Here is a 23,289-nt window from a genome sequence, read left to right on the forward strand (position 1 = left end):
GAGCTGTAGATCAGTTTGGGGAGTATTTTGACCAATTTTTCTTTTTTTCCTTCTTTGTCTTTTATCTGCTTTCTGGAAGATTCACATTCTTAGAATGTTTATTTGTTTTAAGGATTTTGCTGTTGTTTCATTGGAGCAATAGCTTCTCTTACCTTTAAGGATATTCATAGTAGTTTCTCATTTGTTTTGACTTTTCCTCCTCCGTGTATGGTCCTTGTTTTCTCCCATTCCTTTTTTTGGTTTTTATCTTTCATTTTGAAGGTGATGCTGATTCCTTCATTGTCAGTTGTCTATCCTTATTTAAGAGTAGGGCACTAAAAAGCTGAATAAAAAGTCTGAGCATATGCGTGTGAGGCTTGGCAACTGTAAAATTCAGTTTATGGTTTACTGGCTGGGCACTTTTCTCTGGTTAAACCTGAATGTCAATGAATTGTAGAGCTCTTTATCTTAAGCTGATCAGATTTTCCTGAGAAATATCTTCTAATCTCCTGGCTGAAAGGTACAGGCCAAGCTTCCAGTGTTCTCAGCACCACTGGAAACAAAGTGAGTATGAACCTTCTTGTTTTCCATACATCATTCATGCTCTTGAGTGCTTAGTGTCTCTCAGTCCCGAGAACCTCTGTTTTATCCTCTCCAGAGAATGAATTTCCAGCCTAGTGCTAGGATCTAGAGGGCATTCACTGGATGATCCAGAGTCAGGGCAGTGATCTAGATATCACTTCATTAGTTTTAAGTCTTCTAAGTCATTATTAGTCTTAAGAAGTTTATCCATAAACAACATATGTATAGTATGGTTTTGGATGTTGTCAAAATTTACATAGATGTTACAGCAATATATATTTTTAAAATAACATGTATTTTCAATGAATACCGATATACCAACAATACATTTTTTAAATGTATTTCCCTGTGATAGACATTTGTTTCCAAGTTTTTGCTGCTACAGACACTGAAGCATCAACACCCCCATACATGTCTCTTAATGCACATAGGTGAATATTTCTCTTTAGAGTCAGTAAAACTGTTTGGTTATAGAGTGTGAGCCTTTTCATTTTTGTAAAATATTGCCAAATTGTTTTCTAAAGATTTTAGATACCCAACTATAGCATGTGAGTTTCTAATTAACTTCTATTTCTTTTAAAATTTCCTTTATGAATATAACACACTAGAATAATACACAAAACAGGTGTCTAATACATATACAAATATTGAGCAAATTCCCATGCATCCCATCACCTGTCATTTTGTGGTAATTCTTGATTACCTTTACCACCTTCTCTGGATTATTTTGAAGCCAGTTCCAAATGTTATATCATTTTATCTATAAATAATTCAGAATGTATTGCTAAGAGATAAGGCAGTGGTTCTTAACTGAGGGTGATTTTGCCTACTAGGTGACATTTGATATTGTAGAAATTTTTGATTGTCACAACTAGGAGGCTACTGCGTTGCTACTGTCATCTAATAGTTAGTGGTTAGGGAGCTGATAGCCATCCATCAGTGCATGTAGCCCCCACAACAAAGAATTACCTGGTCCAAAATGTCAGTAGTACCCAGATTGAGAAACCCTGAGATAAGGACTCTATAAAAATCACACACACAATGCAGTTATTACATCTAAAAGTGTAAACATTAATTTCCTGGTATAAAATAGCCAATCAGTTTAAACTTTTTCTCTTTCAGAGAAGGTTTTATTTTTTCCATTTGATTTGTTTGCGTCAATATCTAAATGAAGTCAACTAATGATGACTTGGTTGAGGTCTTTAAGTCTATGTTGATATGGTTAGCGCCCCCCTTTTATTCTTATACTTTCTTTGTTGAAGCAGATCCCTTGTTCTCTACCCTGGCCCACATACTCTATGTACTGCTGGTTGTATCTTCATCTGCTTAAACAGAACTTGTAGCATGCCTCCTGTTGTTAGCTTTATTTCCAGGAGTTGGCTAGTGCCATCAACTTATGAGACTTTGTAAATTGGGCTACTTGGTTTTTCTCATGAATTCGCCTTCTTGGTGAAACTGCTAAGTCACTATCAGTCATCAATCTACTTTTTAGCTTCCAATATTTAGTTGCTGTTGTTTACTCTCCCGTTCTTTGTACTTGTGGGTTTAAACCTTAAAAAAAAAAAACCAACTATTAACTTTTATTTTAATAGGATTTTCGGAGAGAGTAAGAGTTACATGTTCAAGTTGTCACTTTGCTTGGAAATCTGAGATACTTTCAGTGGTTCTTCCTGTATATATTTCTAAACACATGCTCTAGTGTTATACCAAAATTTGCATTCCTAGGAAAAATTCCTAGACCAGGCACTTGAAAAATCATAAAATATAAAACCCCTGATCTAATTACTTTCATGTAGCTGATGAATGTATTGGATATTCAAGTGTTTTAAAAATAGTTTGTGATTTTTCCTAGATCAATATGTAACATTTAAAAGTGGTTGACTTACAAATTTAGCTAAGGTAACTAGCCCATTATTTACTTCACTTGAGGTTTTAGGTAATATTTATTTATACCTGCTAAAATTAAGTGGTGGTGTAAAAGACCCCAGACAACAATATATTAGGATGTCAAATCTGAATGGATGTGGATCACTTCAAATAAACTACTTGTTTCATGACTTTTCCCCCTTAAAAGTATTTTAAAATAATTAAAAATACTTCTCTTGAATTGGGGAACAACAGTGGTGAAGCTTAGAACCTCACCCCCCCCTGTGTTGAGAGAAAGCTGCTGCATCCATGGATGTTTTATTGCCCTTGTCTAGCTCGGATTAGCACATAGTCTACAGGCACACACCTGATCATCTACAATTGCTCTCTTACAACACTAAACTATGTTTTCTACCTTTATCTTGCATCTACCTACCACTTCAGCAGTTTATTAAAAATAATAATAATAATAAAGGGAGAAATGTGGGATCCACATATAAATCAAGTATAAAAATCAAACAAATATTCATATTTGACCTGATTGTTTATAGTTCATAATGCGTGATCAGAACCGAAAGTTTCTGTGATGAATGCCCTTGTACTGTTCACCATGTAAGAACTTATTCACTGTGTAAGAATTCGTTCACCATGTAAGAACTTATTCACTATGTAAGAATTCGTTCACTATGTGAGAACGTGTTCGTTATGCTTCAGAAGATTGGAGACTGATGAGAACTAGGCTTGAGATGGATTAATGATTGTGCATTGAGCATTGACCCCCCTATACAGAATTTTATTGTTGTTAAAAACCATTTGATCAATAAATATGAGAGATGCCCTCTCAAAAAAAAATAATAATAATAAAGAGAGAAATGTGGTATCCACATATAAATCAAGTATAAAAATCAAATGAATATTCATATTTGAACTTACTGTTTATAGTTCAGTCATGATCAATGCATGATCAAAACCAAAAGCCTCTGTGATGACTGCCCTTGTAATGTTCACCATGCAACTTATTCACTATGTAAGAATTTGTTCTCCATGTAAGAACTTGTTCATTATGCTTCAGAAGATTGGAGACTGACGAAAATTAGGCTGGGGGTAGATTAATGATTGTGCATTGAGCATTGACCCCCCTATACAGAATTTTATTGTGGTTAACAACCATTTGATCAATAAATGTGAGAGATGCCCTCACAAAAAAAAAAAAAAAAGTACACACTTCCAATTGTAAAATAAATAAGTAACCGGGATGTAATGTATAGCATAAGGAATACAGTCAAAATATTGTAACAACTTGGTATGGTGATAGCTGGTACCTAGAATTATCATGTATATAAATGTTAAATCACTGTTGTACACCTGAAACTAATGTAAAAAAAAATACTTCTCTTGCGTCAGTAGCTTTCAGTAATAGGGTAGCTGTGTGTTTGTTTTTGTTTTTAGTATTTAGCAGAATTAGGAATTTGTAGAAATTTGTTTTGCTCTGCTGAGGAACTGGTGTGGTAATTTTTGGAAGGATCTATTAGTCAGAGACATATTCTCTTTAGAAACTGTATGGAATATTTATTATTTAGCTTTGCTTCATAACAAATGACTCTAGAACTTACTGCCTTAAAACAACGATTTATTATTTCTCAGGATTCTGTGGATTTACTAGGAGGTTTTGATTCAGATGTTGTCAGCCACAGTCAATCCTGTGGCTGTCTGTATTCAGCTGACTTCTGGTTTAGAAAGTCCAAGAAGACCCCTCCCACATGTCTGGGGTCTTGATGCTTACTACTGACTGGAATGTTCACCCCTACCTTCCAAACAACCTTCCAGCAAGATAGCCTGGACCTCCTATGTCGTGGCTCAGAGCTCTGAGAGAGCCAAAGAAAAGCTGTTAAGCCTAAACTTAACACTAAATAAATAAAACACTAGACTTGTAACTAACAGAGTGTCATATTTGCTTCATTTTCTTGGTCAAGCAAAAGGTAAGGCCAGCCTGGATTCAAAGGAAAGGGAAATAGACTACTACTTGATAAGAGGAGTGATATGTTCTTAATGTTGAGGAGTTGTTGGCAGCCATCTTTGGAGATTATTTACTGCAGGGGAAATGTATTAAATGTCTTTATAATATATTCACTTCTTGAATAAGGTCATGTGTTGTAAATCTAATTTTGTAGTAGAATTTTTCTTCTTTGGAGTCACTAAAAATAATTCTAATGATTAAGTAATACTAACATTTTTTTCCAAATGTTATTTCAGAAGTTTTTCTGAAGATTTGCTTGGCTAATCAGTAGGAGGAGGTGTAGAAGAGAAGGGAAAAGCCTGTTGGATGTGAAACCTAAAAATGTGATTGATTTGAGAAGTGTAGCCATTTACTTGGGGCCTGGTCTATACCTGTCAGAAGAACTTCCTAAGTTCCTTTGTCTATTTATTTATTTTCTTTTTTCCTCCAACTTTATTAAGATATAATTGACATACAACATTGTATAAGTTTAAGGTATACAGTATTGATTTGATCAACTTACATATTGTAAAATGATTACTCCTATAGTGCTAATACCTCCACACATCACATAATTACTATTTCTTTTTTGTGGTGAAAACATTTAAGATCTACTCTCAGCAAGTTTCAAGAATATAATACAGTATTATTAACTATAATCACCATGCTGTACATTAGACCCCAGAACATACTCTTATAACTGGAAATTGGTACTCTTTGATCAGCATCTCCCAAATTCCCCCATCTCTGCTTAAAGTTATTTGTTTAGTCTAGTGCTGGGAGTCTAAGGAAGAGGAATTAAAAAGAGGAAAGATACTAAAAGATAAATGTTCTAAAAAGCCATATATGTATTGGGATTAAGCTATTTGTTTCTTTAGTATTACAATGTAATTGCTAGGCTCTTTTGCATTTTTACCTTGTTGTATTCAAGTTTGTCCTATAAGACTTTAAAAGCCTGAATATCAGGGAGATGGCTTTCTTGGTTGCCTGTTTGTTCTCGAAAGTGTCAGATAAAATTTCACAGGAAGAATTTCATACTGCTAGTCTTGTTCCTACCTAGATGACTCACTTATAATTCATGGTCTTGGTAGTACACATGCATTAAGAAACTTGAGCAGACTAGGCTGTGCTTTTTTTTTTACTTGGTTCATAATTTTTCATACTTTTCCTGTTATCATACCAAAGAACTGCTTCTCTGCCACTTCCTCTTTGTTAATCTCAAAAATGCTCTCAGTAATCAACTATCACCACTGTAATGATTGTATGGGTTAATCATTCCCTGTAGTTAATTGGTCAGGGCCACCAATTTAAAAACTGCTTAAAAGAGTTAAGCTTTGTTCGTAAAACAAGGAAGTATAAAATGTTTTTAAGACAAGTAATACTTGTTGGTACCAGACCTTTCCTCAGCCAAACTGTGGACTTGAATTTTCCTGTCTGGCTCTCCCCCAACCCTTGCTATATGTATAATGGAAATCCTCTCAGAGTGTGAATTTCATCACAGGAAAACAGAAACTGTTCATTTTTATTATTGTCATTACACTAATATCTTTCCCCATGACACTGGTAAATGCTTCTATTACTGTGTAGAAGATACTTGATTAGAGGGCATCTCAAGTTATTTTAATGTGGACAAAGAGTTCCTATCTCTTAAGTTTACATCAAATGTAATTTTGAAGACATTTCTTCATATGTATCTATTCACAATTTTGTTAATACTGTCTGATGTCTGGTTTTGAAGGTTAGACTTTTCCAGGGAGATGCAAAATCTTTTTTTTTCTGTCAGTTCTACTCTTAATTCTTCTAAAATATAATCCCAGACTTGAGACTTGGTTGTTTTGTTTTTCCTTTTTAACTTGAACTGTATTTTCAATGCTTTGATTTATTACAAGAGGTAGCTTTGCAAATACATAACCAGTCATAAAGCACAGTAAAATTTAACAGCTTACTTGGCTATGGGTCCACCTATCTTATATCATAGAGGTGGTCAGTCTACAGGATGACTGATTTAACTGTGTGCAGATGCATCATTTTGACTCCTTTAGATTTCAAGGATTTATAGTTCTAGGTTAACAGTTTCTATGTGTTTCAAAACATTAAAGTACCAAAACTTAGCGATATGTTACTTATGAAAAGTAGTACATGTGGGTTTTTTAGGGTGTGGGGGCATAGTTCTACAGGGTACAATGGGAAATAGGATGTCATTTTTACCTCTTTTTGAGGTCCCCATTGTCCCGCCACCTTAGGTAGCACAGAAATACACTAAGATAATGATATTAATAGTCATTCATTTCACCATTTTCTCAAGCTTGAGACTAGGATACATGGTGATTGTTGTTATAGAAAAGTGTAGCAGTGACTCTTGACAGAGTAACTTCATTAGGGTTCTGGTTTACTATATACTGGTTAACTGAGTTGAAATCTACTGGTGTAGAAGATCCTGCTTACCCAAATCCCAGGAAAGGTGCATTTTTCCTAGCATTTCAGTATTTTCTTTGGAGCTTAGAGAGTGGTAGAATCTTTCTTTTTCTTTTAGTGAGTGATGGAATGGGTGCTCCACCCTCTTTTTTTAAATAATTTTTTTATTAATGTATCACATATATACTCTTATGAAGGTTTCACATGAAAAACATTGTGGTTACTACATTCACCCATATTATCAAGTCCTCTCCGTACCCCATTGAAGTCACTGTCCATCAGCATAGTAAGATGCCACAGAGTCCCTACTTGTCTTCTCTGTGCTACACTGTCTTCCCTGTGACCCCCACCACACCATGTGTACCAATCATAATACCCCTCAATCCCCTTCTCCCTCCTCCACCCACATTCCCCCACCCCTCCCCTTAGTAACTGCTAGTTGTCGCGACCCTTCAAGGACCGAAGCAACACGCCCAAGGTCTTGATTCTTCTCTAGGCTTTATTGTCTAATCTCTCACGGTGGTTACAGCAGTTGTCGGGCAGCTCTTCTCCCTCCCGGCGGGCTCCCTTATATTCAGTCACCCAACCAATCCGGGACAGTATCACGCGTGACCTTTAAGCGGATAGGTGTCACGCGCCACTCTAAGCGGGCAGCACGAGCTGTGCACGGGTACGGAAGTATGCTGGGCCAATCCCCAACAGGGAAGAGGGCGTTGTCCAGCTAGAGTGGGGCTCAGCCTCGGCCGTAGGCTGGGCCCCCACACTAGTCCCTTCTTGGAGTCTGTGAGTCTGCTGCTGTTTTGTTCCTTCAGTTTTGGTTTGTTGTTATACTCCACAAATGAGGGAAATCATTTGGTACTTGTCTTTCTCCACCTGGCTTATTTCACTGAGCATAATACCCTCTAGCTCCATCCATGTTGTTGCAAATGGAAGGATTTGTTTTCTTCTTATAGTTGAATAATATATTCCTTTGTATATATGTACCACATCTTCTTTATCCATTCATCTCCTGATGGACACTTAGGTTGCTTCCATTTCTTGGCTATTGTACATAGTGCTACAATAAACATAGGGGTGCACATGTCTTTTTGAATCTGAGATCTTGTTTCCTTTGGATAACTTCCTAGGAGTGGAATTCCTGGGTCAAATGGTATTTCTATTTTTAGTTTTTTGAGCAACCTCCATATTGCTTTCCACAATGGTTGAAATAATTTACATTCCCACCAGCAGTGTAGGAGGGTTCCCCTTTTCTCTGCATCCTCACCAGCATTTGTTGTTCCTTGTCTTTTGGATGGTGGCTATCCTAACTTCCACCCTCTCTGTCTTTTAGTGCAGAGGCTCTTCCTATCTACTTGGTTATGTTCCATCTTCATTTTGGACCTAGGTGTTGAAGAGCACTGACCACAGCTTCAGTAACTGAACTGGGAGGGAATGTGAGATCCTGACAGAGACCCTATGTGGGGTTCAACCTGTCCTCACAACTTAGCTACCACTGCTCAGCAGCTCTGCGTTGTTACCAAGGAACAGCAGTTTGTTTTGCTTTGGGTACCATGTGTACCTTCCTAATATTTTGTTCCCCTACTAGAGAAGTAATCTGGAAGAGTTGGGCATTTTCTTGTCCTACCTCTGTCACTTACACTCAGTCATCATCTACCTTGGCCCTGATTGCCAAAATTATACTTTGTTAGATATATGATCCCAAGACTGTAGTGTAATGTACTTTCCAGGTACCTTCATTGAATCTAAGATGCTATTAATTCAAAGATGTACCATTAATAGTATGTACTACTAAGAAAACATGCTGCCTGTTAAGCTGACATGCCGGTTGATTGTAATATGTAGCTTGATTTCAGTTGTATTTTTTTAAAGTATCTTACAGTCAGTGAAAGATGGCATTATCTTTCTCTAGGTACTTAAAATTACTGTGTGTAATTACAACTATCTGTTCTTCAACAGATATTTACTGGGCACTTTCCTTGGACCAGGCACTGTGCAAGAGCTAAGAGTTCAGGTCCCTATTTGTCACTGGGGCAAGTGACATCTAATAATCACATGAATATGAACTATGCTGAGTTGTTAAGGCAACTTGCACTTTCCATTCTATTTTTTTATGTAACAGGGAATCAAATGGAAATAGGCTCCCTACAAGCCCCTCTCTAATGTCAACACATAAATGAAGCCTAAAGGTCATGGAGGTGGGGTGCAGAAGAGTATTCCAAGCAGACTTACCCTAGAGTTTTGGACTGTTTTACAATTGAAAGCTAATACATTTTTTTAAAGTTTTGAAATGAGTAAAAGGTAATTCTTATAGGGAAAATAAGATCTAGGAAAGGTTCTTGATATTTGGTAATGAACAAAGAATATCATGTTTAATTATAACAGAATATTTCCATCTAAGTGATTGTTGCTGAAATGCTCAAAGGAAGAAACTCCTTGTTCTCTCTCTGATATTATCCAGTCTCACCCCAAAACACCTTTTCCATTCAAGTTCAGTAATCAAATCTTAATATATTTCGTATGTCGCTATATACTAACTTTTCTATTTCCTAACACTGTAGATGATCAGACCAAGTGGAATGGACTTCCCCTTGGAAGTTGTGTGTTTTTGTTTATCTTCGCATTTGCAAGTGTTTAAGCACAAATTCTGCTTGATCCAGTGCTAAGCATTCATCCACTTGTTCAGGCATTTGAGTGTCTCTTATGTTCCAGTCTCTGGGAAATGCAATAAAGAATATGATACGTCTTGTCTCTCACTCAAGAAATTTATAATTAAGCATTCAAGAGGTGAGGATATACAAAAGTTGTGGATTGCTAATAGTTGTGGACAAAAAAATTGAACATGAAATTTATCATATAGTACCATATATGCTACTAGATATGTATTAATACAGTTAATGAATAATATAGGTACTTGGAGAAAGAAGTATGTCCCTGGGGAATAAAAAAAGATGTTGTCATCCTAAAGAGTAGCATGTGAATACCAATCTTTTTAAGTGGAAGTGTTTAGTGTTAATGTGTTTCAAAACCATAACTGCTATTGTGGAAATAGATATAAGTTAAAGGGAGTCTAGCCTTTTTATACAACTGTTTTTTATTGATATACACTCTTACGAAGGTTTCACATGAAAAACACTGTGGTTACTACATTCACCTATATTATGGAGTTCCCCCTCCGTACCCCATTGCAGTCACTGCTTTTTACACAATTTTAACCTCAAGTTCATAATTGGGTTAATCATATGCATTGTCAGAATTTCATACTGGTTTCTCCTTGGTGAAATTTTAAATGTGCCAAGGAACTCTGAATGCCTTGTAACTAAACTTCAATGTGTTTTATATAAATCTTACAAGTCTGAATTCACTTTTATTTAAAACTTTTTTCACACAGTAGATTTTTCCTACTTGCTGGATGGTGAGAGGCTTCATTATTCTTGATTTCCTGATTCCACGCCTTACCCTCTTAAAGTGTAGCCTTGGTTATAAAATTAAGGTCAATAATGAGTCTAAAGAATTTTCTTTAAAATTCTGTAATTCTTTTAATTATTTTGTTTTACCTTAGGGTAATCGGGATCTCCTCTGTTACACAGAATTTTGGATCATACTTTATAAAAATAAATACAATAAGGTACCTTGTTTAGCTTTACTTTTGGGGTGGTGATATAGATAGTATAAGCTTTCAGTATTTACCTAACTAATGTAGTATAATAAATAGGATTATGACAAATTTTGCTAATATCTTTATATAGCATATCATTTCCCTTTTTAAAGGTATGTGCTTCATGAGAAAAATATTGTCCCCCATTTTTACCTAGAAAAGCTATTTTATGCCAGAAACACAGTAGCTGTATATTTGATCAGTACTGGAAGCTATCAACTTGACGAAAGTAACTTTCTAAAAAAAATCCCTGTTTTTGAAAATTAATAGAAACATGTAATCTGCCTTGGAAAGGAAATCTATGTTTCATTAACTGTCTGAGAAGCTGCTCATACATGAGCTTTCTCTTGCTGTAAACATTCTCTTAATACACTTTGAGCACAACATTATGAATATATTTAATACCACTGAACTATACACTTAAAAATGGATAAGATGGTGAATCTTATTTGAACTTTATCACAGTAAAAAAAAAAAGAAAGAAAAAAAACACATTGAAGTGATTGATAGACAAGATATAGCTATGAGAAATAACTATAGGACAGTTTAAGCCATGTTGTAGATTTCTCTATGTCATGCTTAAAAGGCTTTCACTCTAAAATAATAATGACTTGGTCTGGGATAAAAAATTATTTTCTTGGTTCCTTCAGACTTATTTCTGACTTTCCCACAGACATATAAGGCACTTTGTGAGAATAAAATCTCAAGTGGGAATGTGGCATAGGAAAAATGGGCCAAGGAAAGAGGCAAAGCCTGTTTCTGTGTCCAAACAATAGTGTTTTCTTTATACAGGACTTCTTTACAACCTTAAATATTTTTGTAAGGATGTGGATTATAATTTTTCCCAAATTTATTTGGTCCCTAAACCTATGACCAAACTGCTGTGTAAATTTCTATTTTAGTTTAACTTCTTTGTTTTACAGATGTGAAAACTGAACTGGAGAAGTTGAATGACTTGCTTAAAGTTACCTAAGAGCAGAATAATAAGAAAACATCAAAGAATATTAAGTCTTAGAAAACCTAAATTCTGCCTGTTGCCCCTACTGATACCAGCAAGAGCATAAACAGGTTATAGAATAACATTATAATTTTATGGAAACTTATTTTCATTAATATACTTGCACATAAGATGTTAAGTTTTCAACATATGCAGCATAAAAATCTCTATGCAGTTTTTTGGTAGAACCAATTATTGAAATGAAGGACATCTACAGTTTTTTAATAAACTAAAAATAGCCATCCATTTAGCATTTCAAAGAAAATTCCATTTTAAACATTATTATTAAACAATGTTTATTTTTATTACATATATTTATTAAACAAAGTTTAATAAATAGCAAATCATTTATATGAAACATTAACTATAGAATTGACAAAATTATAATTAAAAAGGGGTTCCCTCAAGCACCAACACATTTTCTGGTGTTACCTAAGAAGCATATATCCCAAATTTCCATAGTAGAAGGTGATGATGGAAATCTTCTTGGACATTAATAATTGTTGGCAGGAAATATGCTGCTGATCCGGTCCTGAGGAAGGGTTACTGAATGGTAGTGAATGAAAGTTCAGATGGGGGCAGTGTCTTTCATATTCATCTCCATGGTCTTGGTGATTGGTAGATGAATTGGCCTCCTGATTAAGCATGTTTTAGGGATAATTTTCTTTTCTCTGGGCAGTGATCAAGTTTGCAAGTTCCAGTGTGTTGAACACTACAGTTATTTTTGCCTGTGTGTATGAATTGAAATAATTTTTAAAATCCATGCATAGTAAAAGACCATTGTTGCATGGTTAGAAAGGGGCTGTACAAAATGAACAAACATCAGTGAAAAGAAATAAATTAGATCTACTTGTGTATCTTCATGGAAAAGTATCTCAATATGTTGAGGGAAAAGCAAAGTATAGAATACATGCCATGTAATACTTCTTAAAAGTAAAAAAAAGTAACACTACGTTGTTTATGGACACATAGAAAAGTATAAAAGAATGCAAGGAAATGATAAATAGTAAATCCAGTGTAATCATACCTCAGGGAGGATACTCAGTATTAATATGGCAATGTTAAGATTTGGCAAAGCTGGGTTGTTTTGTGGTAAGCATTTTCTGTACTTTTAATTGATGTAAAATTTTTAAGGGAGTATAGACTAAACTCAAATAAGGATACTACTGCTTAGACTCAGTTCAGGGAAAGATTGATACTAATACATGTTTTTATCAATTTATCTTTATAATAGAGGGCAGCATTATTAAGAGAGAAATAGAAAATATTTGAGAGTGCCAAGTGACTAAGTATATAAGTACCAGATAATTTGAGATTTTATAATTTGATATTGTCAGAAATTACACTCTTTCTCAAATTCATCTAGGATAACTATGACTTAATATTTCTCAAGTTTAAAATATTTGTAATTTTAAATACTCTAGCAATTATTTTCAATTGTTAGCTTCAAGTATTATGCTGAACACATAAGTGGGTAATAAAAATTAAGTTAACCCTGTTCCAACTGGTAAAATAGTGGGGTTAGGAGAATGCAGTACTATGGTAATAGACTGCTTCCCTTCAGTGTGTCTTGAAAATGTGAAACATCTTATTTTTCTAAGTCTCACCCCTTTCTTGATATCTTCATTTAGTGCTGCTATTGTGCCCTGTACCTTCCCTTCCCCTACAATCTTGCTGGTAGTGTTTTCTAGCATTGCCTTTTGTCTCTGATGATTAATTTGTTGATCATAAAGGTAATTGACATTTAGTATGCATCCTAATTTCCTGGGGGGCTTGTTTAAAAAACATGTTGGGCTACACTCTAGGACTGATTGAGTAGGTCTGGTTGGAGCATGAGGATTAGCATTTCTAAGTAAGTTTCCTTGTGAAACTGATGCTTCGGTGTCAGGATCTCAGTTTTAAGAACTACTGCCCTTTCTTTGCAGTTCAATCATCTTTAAGAAGGTTCACCTGAATTTCCTGGGCAGCATGTAGATTCTCAGACATTCTAACTTGCGCATCTCTAATGTTTTAGATCTAGATTAGAGAAGCATGTGCCAGTAAGGACACCACATCCTTACTCTGCTGATTACTAGTAATAACCTATCTTCACTGAGTTAGTTTGTATCTTGTTTTGTTACAGAATTGGGAATTGGTCTAGATTATCTTTTCTGACTTTGAAATTATAATTTTGTGAATATTAATCTCTGCTTAAATATTCTCATATCCTGATCATCATCTTCAAAGATTTGATTTGTATAGCTATATTCAGAACTATTAAAACTTTACTTTAAGCCACTTTTCTACAACCTCTCATTTTCCTATTTGTTCCTTTCATCTTATACTATAGGGTGAGAACTAAAATGGTAAAATGAATCTGTATTCTATGCCATCTGTATTTTGTTTCATCATTGTTAGTTGGGGGAAAGGGTTATTTTGAAATAACTAATAGAAACATTAATTTTTACCAACTAATGGCCCAACTTGAGTCCTTAGGTATATACAGTGAAAGGAAAATCTACATATCCCATTCAGGACCCCCTCCTTTCAGAGTTAGGAAGGTTTCTTTCTTTTTGCTATAGTGCTTTGATAGAGAAATATGAGGCTTTCAGAGGTTTTACTGTTCTATTTTATTTAATAGTGGTCTCTTTTAAATACTAATCCTATGGAAAATACTTCTTAAGAAATAATATAAGACATTGTTATTATCCTGAGCCCAAAAGATAGTAGTAGGAAATGAATGTTAAATGAATGTTAAAGTCCATAGTGAATTAAACCTTACTTGAAATAATTACATTAATTGGTATAAAGGTTTCAGGACTATTTGAACTAACAAGAAACACTTCAGAAAAGTACAGAAAATCAAAATTTTTCATAACCCTTAATCTTCAAAAAATACTAGTTCTGCTATATACCTACAAACAAGGGGAATATACAGCATCAAAGAAAATCTTTAAATTGAGAACTATTTGCTAAAATCTATAGTTTGCTCCCACAATAAGAACTTTATTTTAATACCTTTTTTTAGATTTCAAATAAAGTTAGAATATAAAATATTTTTAGACATTGAGGATCCTCTACCTTAACTATCAAACTTACCTCCTTTTTTCTAAATTTAATTATGTATACTTTTATATTTTTATTTCTCTATTGCTCTTTTTACAGAAAAGAAGTTTTTTAATAAATTCCTTGGTGTTGGGTTTTGTCCAAGCCTCATCTCAATCCCAGTGATGTATATTTGGTATATGATATACAAGACAATATGAATACTGTTTAACTTAGAGTAAAAAATTAAAGAAATTAATGTATAGGTATAAAGCCAAGTATAAAGCCAACTGTTAAAAAACAGCTTGATATATCATTTTTTTTCTGCCAAGTGATCTGTCTAGATCAGTGCCTTTATTAAATACTAAGATTCAACTTCAGTTTTCATCTTTGATGCCAAGATATCAGATTTTGTAGCTTCTCATTTATCCAGTCTAACTGGGTTTTTACTATTTTGATTGCCCTCCAGATGGTTACAACTTTTAGTAGCTATTTTATTTTAGTTCCAGATATACAGTCAGAACTGGTAATTTTATTTTTCAAATAAGCAATAAATACACTTGTTACAAAATTTCAAAGGTATGAAAGGAATACATAAACAGTTCCCATCTCACCCTAAGCAAACTTTACTTCCAGAAGGCAAGTACTGTTAACTAATTCCTTTTGTATTCTTCAGAGATATGTTATGCATACACAAAGATGGCTAAATATATGCTTTTTAAAATAAACAACTTTAAGATATTATTCTATACAATAAAATTCAACAAATCTTAGTATAGTTTTTTTGATAAATATATACACAGTTGTATAATCACTACCAAATGATGATAGAGAACATTTATGTCATCCTCCAAAATTTCTTCATGTCCCTTTGTAGTCAGTCTCTAACTCCTACCAGTCCCTGGAATTATTGAGCTCCTTTCTATTACTGGAACTTTGCATTTTTTAGGAAGTTGTATCAGTGGAATTGTACTGAATGTAGTCTTTTTATGTCTGACTTCTTTTCACTTAGCATTATGCTTTGGAGATTCTCCATATCAGTGCCTTGAACCAAGAAAGTATTGAATAGTGTGTTAAATGTCTGCTAGCCTAAGTTCAGGTTAGGTTTTTTTAAATTACCAGGCTAGCTCATGAAATATAAGACTGAAGGATCTTATATTCAGCTAAGATAAATCTTAGTTCTGTATGTTAAAGCATGATGTCATTCAGCATGGAAAAAAGCAAAGAGCTTTTTGAAAATTAATTTGAAAAGAGGAAAGTATTAAGGATAAATCACAAAATTATCTTTAATGAATACCACAGACTTCAAAATAGCTTATTCAATCATACTATATTTTAATAGCAACCTCTTGCTATATCAGTAAAAAAAAATAGATAATTTTTGTGTTTTAAATCAAATAAGCATTCTTAGTTGCATTGACCTGTGTTACAGACAACATTTGGGAATGGGAACTGTACAGTAGGTTATTTTTTTCTTGAGATGGGCAAGAAATCTCTGTTGTAGAGTGATAAAAATCCAAAAATTGAGATACTTGAAGAAGTAAATATTGTTAAATCTTTATCTCAATCCCAGCACTTTAAAGAAATTATGAATACTATTTTATTTTTAAATTGTTTATATTGAAGTACAGATGACATACCCCAGTGCTTACAGATAGGATAAAACAGAATAATTGGTGTATCAAAATGACTGGTTGAGTAAGGAAGGGACTTAAATCAGTATGTGCTGCAAATTAAAAAGTATATAGTATTTTGTAGATTATTTAAATCATACTTTTAAAAATTTCATAATTACTCATTTGCTTTGTTACTAGTCTTAGAATAACCAGTAATATCACCTCCAATTATGATTACTGAAAACAGATTTAAGAGTTTTCTTAGCAAATGCTATCCCTGTTCTCCTGTTTTTATGGTTATATCTACATTGTCAGATCATATGGCCATCACATATGATGCTTTCTCTTTCAAATAATAACTTTGGTATAACTTAATAGAATTAAAAATAGTTACTGTACTTTAAAAATAGTAGATTTTACTGTTTTTATTATTGTGGTTTTAAAATGTAATCAAACACTAGTCCTTCCCCAGAGCTTGTTTTTACCTCACATACCAAAGCAAAGGGAAGAGGAATATAGTGTGAGTTCCTGCCTTGTTTTTCAGGTATCCCCACCCAGAACAAATCTCAAAGTTTGTGGGCTCTTCTGTTAAAATAGCTAGGAAACTGGCATCTGGTTGTAGAGCATTACTACAGGTAGATGTGTCTCTGATTATAAAACTTTATGATTGGTTTTATTATGTCAGCCAGCCTTTTTAATATATCCTCTTTAAAGTATCTTCTACTACTTTTATAACCCTGGTAGTACATATCAGCTGAAAACATCAACATCTTACCAGATGGTACCATGTAATTTGGAACATTTATGATTTTAAGAGATTGTCCCAAGATAACCTAATAGTTTTTGCAGTGCAAAAACTGGCCTTGAGTCTTTTTTGAAAACTAAGCAATTTTTATTTAGAACAGCTTTTGTGGCTCTTTAGTACATAATGATGATCTTCCTTGCATTTACCTACTAAACTCTGAACAAAGCAAAAATGACCCACTTCTTTTAAACATACATTTATTTGCATTCAAGAATCCAAAATACTTGAAAGATCCATGAATCTACCCTTCTCTGACTTTGAAGGAGTGCTTCTCAACGAGCTTTAGTGGAGGGACAGAGAATAATAACAATAAAAATTCTATTAATGGAAAAAGTTTCATTTATGTTGAATACATTTCTTTTCTTGTCTCCTTTCTTAAGGAATTGAATGACCTGGCACGAGACCCCCCAGCACAGTGTTCAGCAGGTCCCGTTGGAGATGATAGTAAGTGTTTAAAAGGAATGATGGAGTAAAACAGTATAATAGTCTGCCTTTGAGAAACTCTGGGACTGATTAATGTATATCTCTTAAGGTTATTTTGTATGAAGAGGTAATTATGTTGTAGGGAACAGGCAGTGTTTACCCCTTACTTTCCCATGAAAGATTTAGTTTTGTACCTATCCTACCATGTTCTGTATTGTTCATTACATTTTGAACCTCTTCAGCCAGATAGTGTCTCTATAGTTGTTCTGGCTTCTTTGTACATTGGCCTTTTTGTTTGCTAAATCCTTCATCCCTTCTGAGTATTTTCCTGGGGTAAAATATTTGAGCTTTTACCTACAACTAGCTTTTGTTCTTTAAGTAAAATAATGCTAAAGATTATGGGATGTCTGTCTTTCTGCTGGCTTATACTTGAGAAGACAGTTTCAATTTGTTCATTTTTAATGTCCAATTTATCTGCTTAAGCCTGTCTAAAATAATTAGATCTTATTGCACATGTTGTATAATAATTTTCCTTTTGTTCTACTGCGTCCCAACACAGCTTTTCCCCTTTATGCCATCATCTAGCCTTTTTTAAAGGGAGGATATTTGAACAAGGCTTTGCTTTATGACACAAAACTAATTCACAAAAAAATATAACATTTAGCGAATAGGAAAAAGTGAGGATACTTGGAAACATTTGTGTAAGAGAAGTATATAGAATAAGAAGACAAAACATAAATATGAGGTTATATTAGCTTAAATTAAAATATTTTTTCGTGATTTCTAAGATTTGTGTTTGTTTTGGGTTTGTATGTGTGTGTTTTGTTTTTTGTTTGCTAAATCCTTAAGAATCAAAGTGAGGCCCTTTCACGAGTATTGCTTTACAAATAAACAGATATTATAAATCATAAGACTGACTAAATGTGATGAAAAATTCAGTTTACATGATTATATTCAGACCTGTCCAGTAGAAGTAACTATGAGACACTAAATAGGACAGGCCACATACCTATACAGTATCTCATTTAAGCACCACAACAATTCTTTTAGTGAGTGGAGTAGAAATTGTAAGCTATTTTAGAGAAGAATTTAGTGAGAGACTTGTGAAGGTTCCCAAAGTGGACTCAGTCTCAAGTTTTCTGATTCTAGTTTTGTGATTCCATAGTGTCATATAGTCCACCTGCATCCTGTGATCTTTTCATTGAAAAAGCAGTTTTATTTCTGGTAAATTCCTCAAAGTTGAGAGTGGCTGATCTTTAAAAGTGTTTGAAGTCTGAGGATTAGATTTCATTTTTGAAGTTCTCTGTTGTGCTAAAATAATTTGCCCTTGCTTCTACCATAGTTGTTACTATCACATTTCTTTCTCGTATAGGAAAGTTGTTAGGCTGGATAGTAAATAAGACTCCCCTAAAGCATAAGCAATAAAAGAAAAAAATAGATAAATTAGCCTTCATCAAAATTTAAAATTTAGGTGCTGCAAATGGTATTATCAACAAAGTGAAAAAAACAGAATGGGAAAGATTTTTGCAAGTCAGATACCTGATGAATATTTATCCAAAAGTGTACTTTAAAAAAAACCCTTTGTGAAAAGACTAAGAACAACAAATGCTGGCGAGGATGTGGAAAAAGGGGAACCCTCCTACACTGCTGGTGGGAATGTAAAATAGTTCAACCATTGTGAAAAGCAATATGGAGGTTCCTCAAAAAATTAAAAATAGAAATACCATTTGACCCGGGAATTCCACTCCTTGGAATTTACCCTAAGAATGCAGAAGCGCAGTTTGAAAAAGACATATGCACCCCTATGTTTATCACAGCACTATTTACAATAGCCAAGAAATGGAAGCAACCTAAATGTCCATCAGTAGATGAATGGATAAAGAATATGTGGTACATACACACAATGGAATATTATTCAGCCATAAGAAGAAAACAAATCTTCCCATTTGCAACAACATGGATGGAGCTAGAGGGTATTATGCTCAGTGAAATAAGCCAAGCAGAGAAAGACAAGTATCAAATAATTTCACTCATCTGTGGAGCATAAGAACAAAGCAAAAACTGAAGGAACAAAAAAGCAGCAGACTCACAGAACCCAAGAATGGACTAACAATTGCCAAAGGGAAAGTGACTCGGGGGTGGGGTGTGAAGGGAGGGAGAAGGGGAATAAGGGGCATTATGATTAGCACACATAATGTAGAGGGGGCACAGGGAAGGCAGTACAGCACAGAGAAGGCAAGTAGTGACTCTTTAGCATCTTACTACGCTGATAGACAGTGATGGGGTATGTGGTGGGGACTTGATAATGGGGGGAATCTAGTAACCACAATGTTGCTCATGTAATTGTATATTAATGATACCAAAATAAAAATAAAAAACCTTTGTAACTCAGCAATATGAGGATGAATAACCCAGTTTTAAAACGAGCAAAGGATCTGAATAGACTTCTCCAAAGAAGATGGACAAATGGCCAATAAGCACATGAAAGATGTTCAACATGATAGTCCTCAAGGAAATGCAAATCAAAACCATAATGAGATACCACTTTACACCCACTAGGATGGCTAGAATCAAAAAATTAACAAAAAACCATAATGATACCATTTTATATCCACTAGGATGGCTGGAATCAAAAAATCAATTAACAACAACAGTCGAGGATGTGAAGAAATTGGAACCTTCTTACATTTTTGGTAGGAATGTAAAAGAAGGAATTTGAAAAGCAGTCTGGTGGTTCCTCAAGAAGTTAAATATAGTTACCTTATGGTCAGTGAATTCACTCTTAGGTATATATACAAGAGAAAAACATCCACACAAAAACTTCTGTGTCAATATTCATAGAAGCATTATTTATAACAGCGAAAATGTGTAAACAACCAAAACTGCCCACCAGCTGATGAAAGGAGAAATAAAATGTGGTATATCTATACAGTGGAATATTATACAGTAATAATAGGAACAAAGAACTGATACATACTACAACATGGATGAACCTTAAAAACATTGCATTATGCTGAGTGAAAGAAGCCAGATGCAAAAGGCCACGGAGTGTATAATTCCATTTATATGAAATGTCCAGAATAGGCAAATGCTTAGAGACAAAGTAGGTAATGATTGCATAGGCCTGGAGAGTTGCAGGGAATGGGGAGTGACTGCTCATGGATATGGATTTGTTTTTGGGGTGATAAAAATGTTCTAAAAATTTATGGTGATGGGTGCACAACTGTGAACATGTTAATAAACATCATTGTACACTTTATGTTGTATGTACATTCTCTCTCAAAGCTATTTAAAAAAGAATAACCTCTCCCTTAATTCCTGACCTTCCTATTCAACTTTGAGTCACATGCTACTAAACTCAGCAGTACCTACCTTCTGAAAGAGAATAAGGAAAATCTCCTTAAGGGCAGAATAACTTCCTTACATTGTTAAAATTGGTCATCTAGATGGAGTTTATTGATATACTTTAAAATCTTGTGTATCCTCATGTAATTGTAGATTAATGATACCAAAAAAAAAAATCTTGTGGATATTTGAGAACATTTGAGGATGATTACTGTCAAGACCTGAAGACTGATCAGGTCTTGTGATAAACCACATAAGGATAAAGCAAAGTAATTGGATGGCTAAATGCACTTTGATCATTTTTTGTTACAATGAAGCAGAATTTAATCTTAGGAAGAAAGAAATTGTTGGCCAAAATGAAACTGTTTGAGCTCCTTATGACTATCTTAGCCCTCAAATCTCTCAGTACCAAATGTTACTGGTTTTTAATGTAAGAATAAAGTGGTCTTTATTTTATATTTAAATAATATATATTTAATAATAAATTTAGTAATAAAATGCTTTATTTTTAAATATCCAGATTTTACTGCCCCAATAAATTTTTTCCCATTTTTCTGCAAAGAGCTGGTAAGCAGGAAGTAGTAGTATACTTCCTGAAAGGAGAAATAAGCCAAAGACTTGTTGGTTATATGATCTGCTTTGTTTTCTTTAGTTTTGAACACTTGGTGACTGTGACTTGACTCTCTAGAGATCAATACTTGAATTCAAATGTAGGTCTCCTGAGAATCAATCTCCAACTATAACAAATATTCTATCCCTTTTAGCTTCAAAAGACTTTTCATCCTTGAGGGTACTAAAGAGTAATCATTGAGCTGTGAACTTCACATTTAAACTCTCATAAAAGAAATTGTAGCTTTCAGTTTGTGTAATTTGGTTTGACAGCATCAAACCGAGGTGGTAGTGGGAGGTTTTATTTGTTGTTTAAGTTTGTTTTTGGACAATCAAAAATTTTAAATACAGTATCATGAATTTTTATTTCGAATAGCTCCTAAGATTGATCCTTAAAGATTTTTGAAATAAATGTTCATATAAAATATAGCAGTGTGTTATGCTATGTCCAAGTATTTCACCCAGTAATTATATTTGGAGTTCTTTCTACTGGGAACCTGTAGTGATTCTTGAACTGATTATGAAACCATTGTAATTTGAGGCAGGTTAAATATTCTTTCACTACCATCTTCCCTCCTTTTTGTAAGAGAGTTCCAAGGGGTTGAGGGGTGGGGATGATGGCTAAGTCAATGATTCTCTGTAAGTATTCTTACAGAGATTTAAGTGGTAGGTCTTCAAATGCTTTTGTCAACTAAATTCATTTTAATGTGTTTATAGTTTAGCAGTTTGTCTTTCTCTTCTGTACTATATATAGATTCTAGATCATTTTAACAAGAGTCATAGTATTTATCTCTCAGTTGTTTTTGAAGAATCAGTACTTCTAAAGAACATACACTTAAGACATTTTAGAAATTTTTTTTTTTGTTTCCTAATTTGAGTATTACCTACTTTGACTTTGAACTCTCTATAGCAGTATTACGAAAGAAGTATATATCTATGTAACTGTGTTGGGGAAATGATGCAATACATCAAAAGGACACCATCAACAGAACAAAAAGGCATCCTACAATATGGGAGAATATTTGTAAACGACATATCTGACAAGGGGTTAACATCCAAAATATATAAAGAACTTACGTGCCTCAACACCTAAAAAGCAAATAACCTGATTAATAGATAGGCAGAGGATATGAAGAGACAGTTCTCCAAAGAAGAAATTCAGGTGACCAACAGACACATGAAAAGATGCTCCACATCACTAATCATCAGGGAAATGCAAATTAAGACCACAATGAGATATGACATCATACCAGTAAGGACGGCCAACATCGAAAAAACTAGAACGATTGCTGGTGAGGATGCGGAGAAAGGGGAACCCTCCTACACTGCTGGTGGGAATGTAAGCTAGTTCGATCATTGTGGAAAGCAATATGGAGGTTCCTCAAAAAACTAAAAATAGAAATACCATTTGACCCAGGAATCCCACTCCTTGGAATTTACCCAAAGAATACAACTTCTCAGATTAAAAAAGACATATGCACCCGTATGTTTATCGCAGTACTTCTACAATAGCCAAGATATGGAAGCAACCTAAGTGTCCATCAGTAGATGAGTGGATAAAGAAGATGTGGTACATATACACAATGGAATACTATTCGGCCATAAGAAAGAAAGTAATCTTACCATTTGCAACAACATGGATGGAGCTGGAGGACATTATGCTCAGTGAAAAAAGCCAGGCGGAGAAAGACAAATGCCAGATGATTTCCCTCATTTGTGGAATATAACCTTGAAGCAAAACAAAATAGCAGACCCAGAGACTCCAAGAACTAGTGGTTATCAAAGGGGGGCGGTGTCGGAGGGTGGGCGGGCGGGGGAGAAGGAGATTGAAGGGTATTATGTTTAGTACACATGGTGTGGGGGATCATGCAGAGAACAGTGTAGCACAGAGAAGGCACATAGTGGATCTGTGGCATCTTGCTGCACTGATGGACAGTGACTGCATTGGAGTATGGGTGGGGACTTGATAATATGGGT

The 23,289-nt window shown here is 34.4% G+C and overlaps 1 protein-coding gene across 4 annotated transcripts in view; it reads left to right on the forward strand.

Annotated features, from left to right (window-relative positions):
* UBE2D2 (ubiquitin conjugating enzyme E2 D2) overlaps positions 1-23,289 on the forward strand; it is a 48,223-nt gene that overhangs the window by 17,024 nt on the left and 7,910 nt on the right. For 2 of the 4 annotated variants that reach the window (XM_037016405.2, XM_037016406.2), the window contains one exon: positions 17,316-17,379. The exons of 1 other annotated variant lie outside the window; for it this stretch is intronic. In XM_037016405.2, the coding sequence (XP_036872300.2) occupies positions 17,316-17,379 (64 nt within the window). Of the gene's footprint in view, positions 1-10,397; positions 10,464-17,315; positions 17,380-23,289 lie in introns of all 4 variants that reach the window. One more of the 4 variants, XM_037016407.2, reaches the window with a different exon arrangement.

The sequence above is a fragment of the Manis javanica genome, chromosome 14 (genome assembly GCF_040802235.1).
Source record: "Manis javanica isolate MJ-LG chromosome 14, MJ_LKY, whole genome shotgun sequence".
Taxonomy (NCBI): domain Eukaryota; kingdom Metazoa; phylum Chordata; class Mammalia; order Pholidota; family Manidae; genus Manis; species Manis javanica.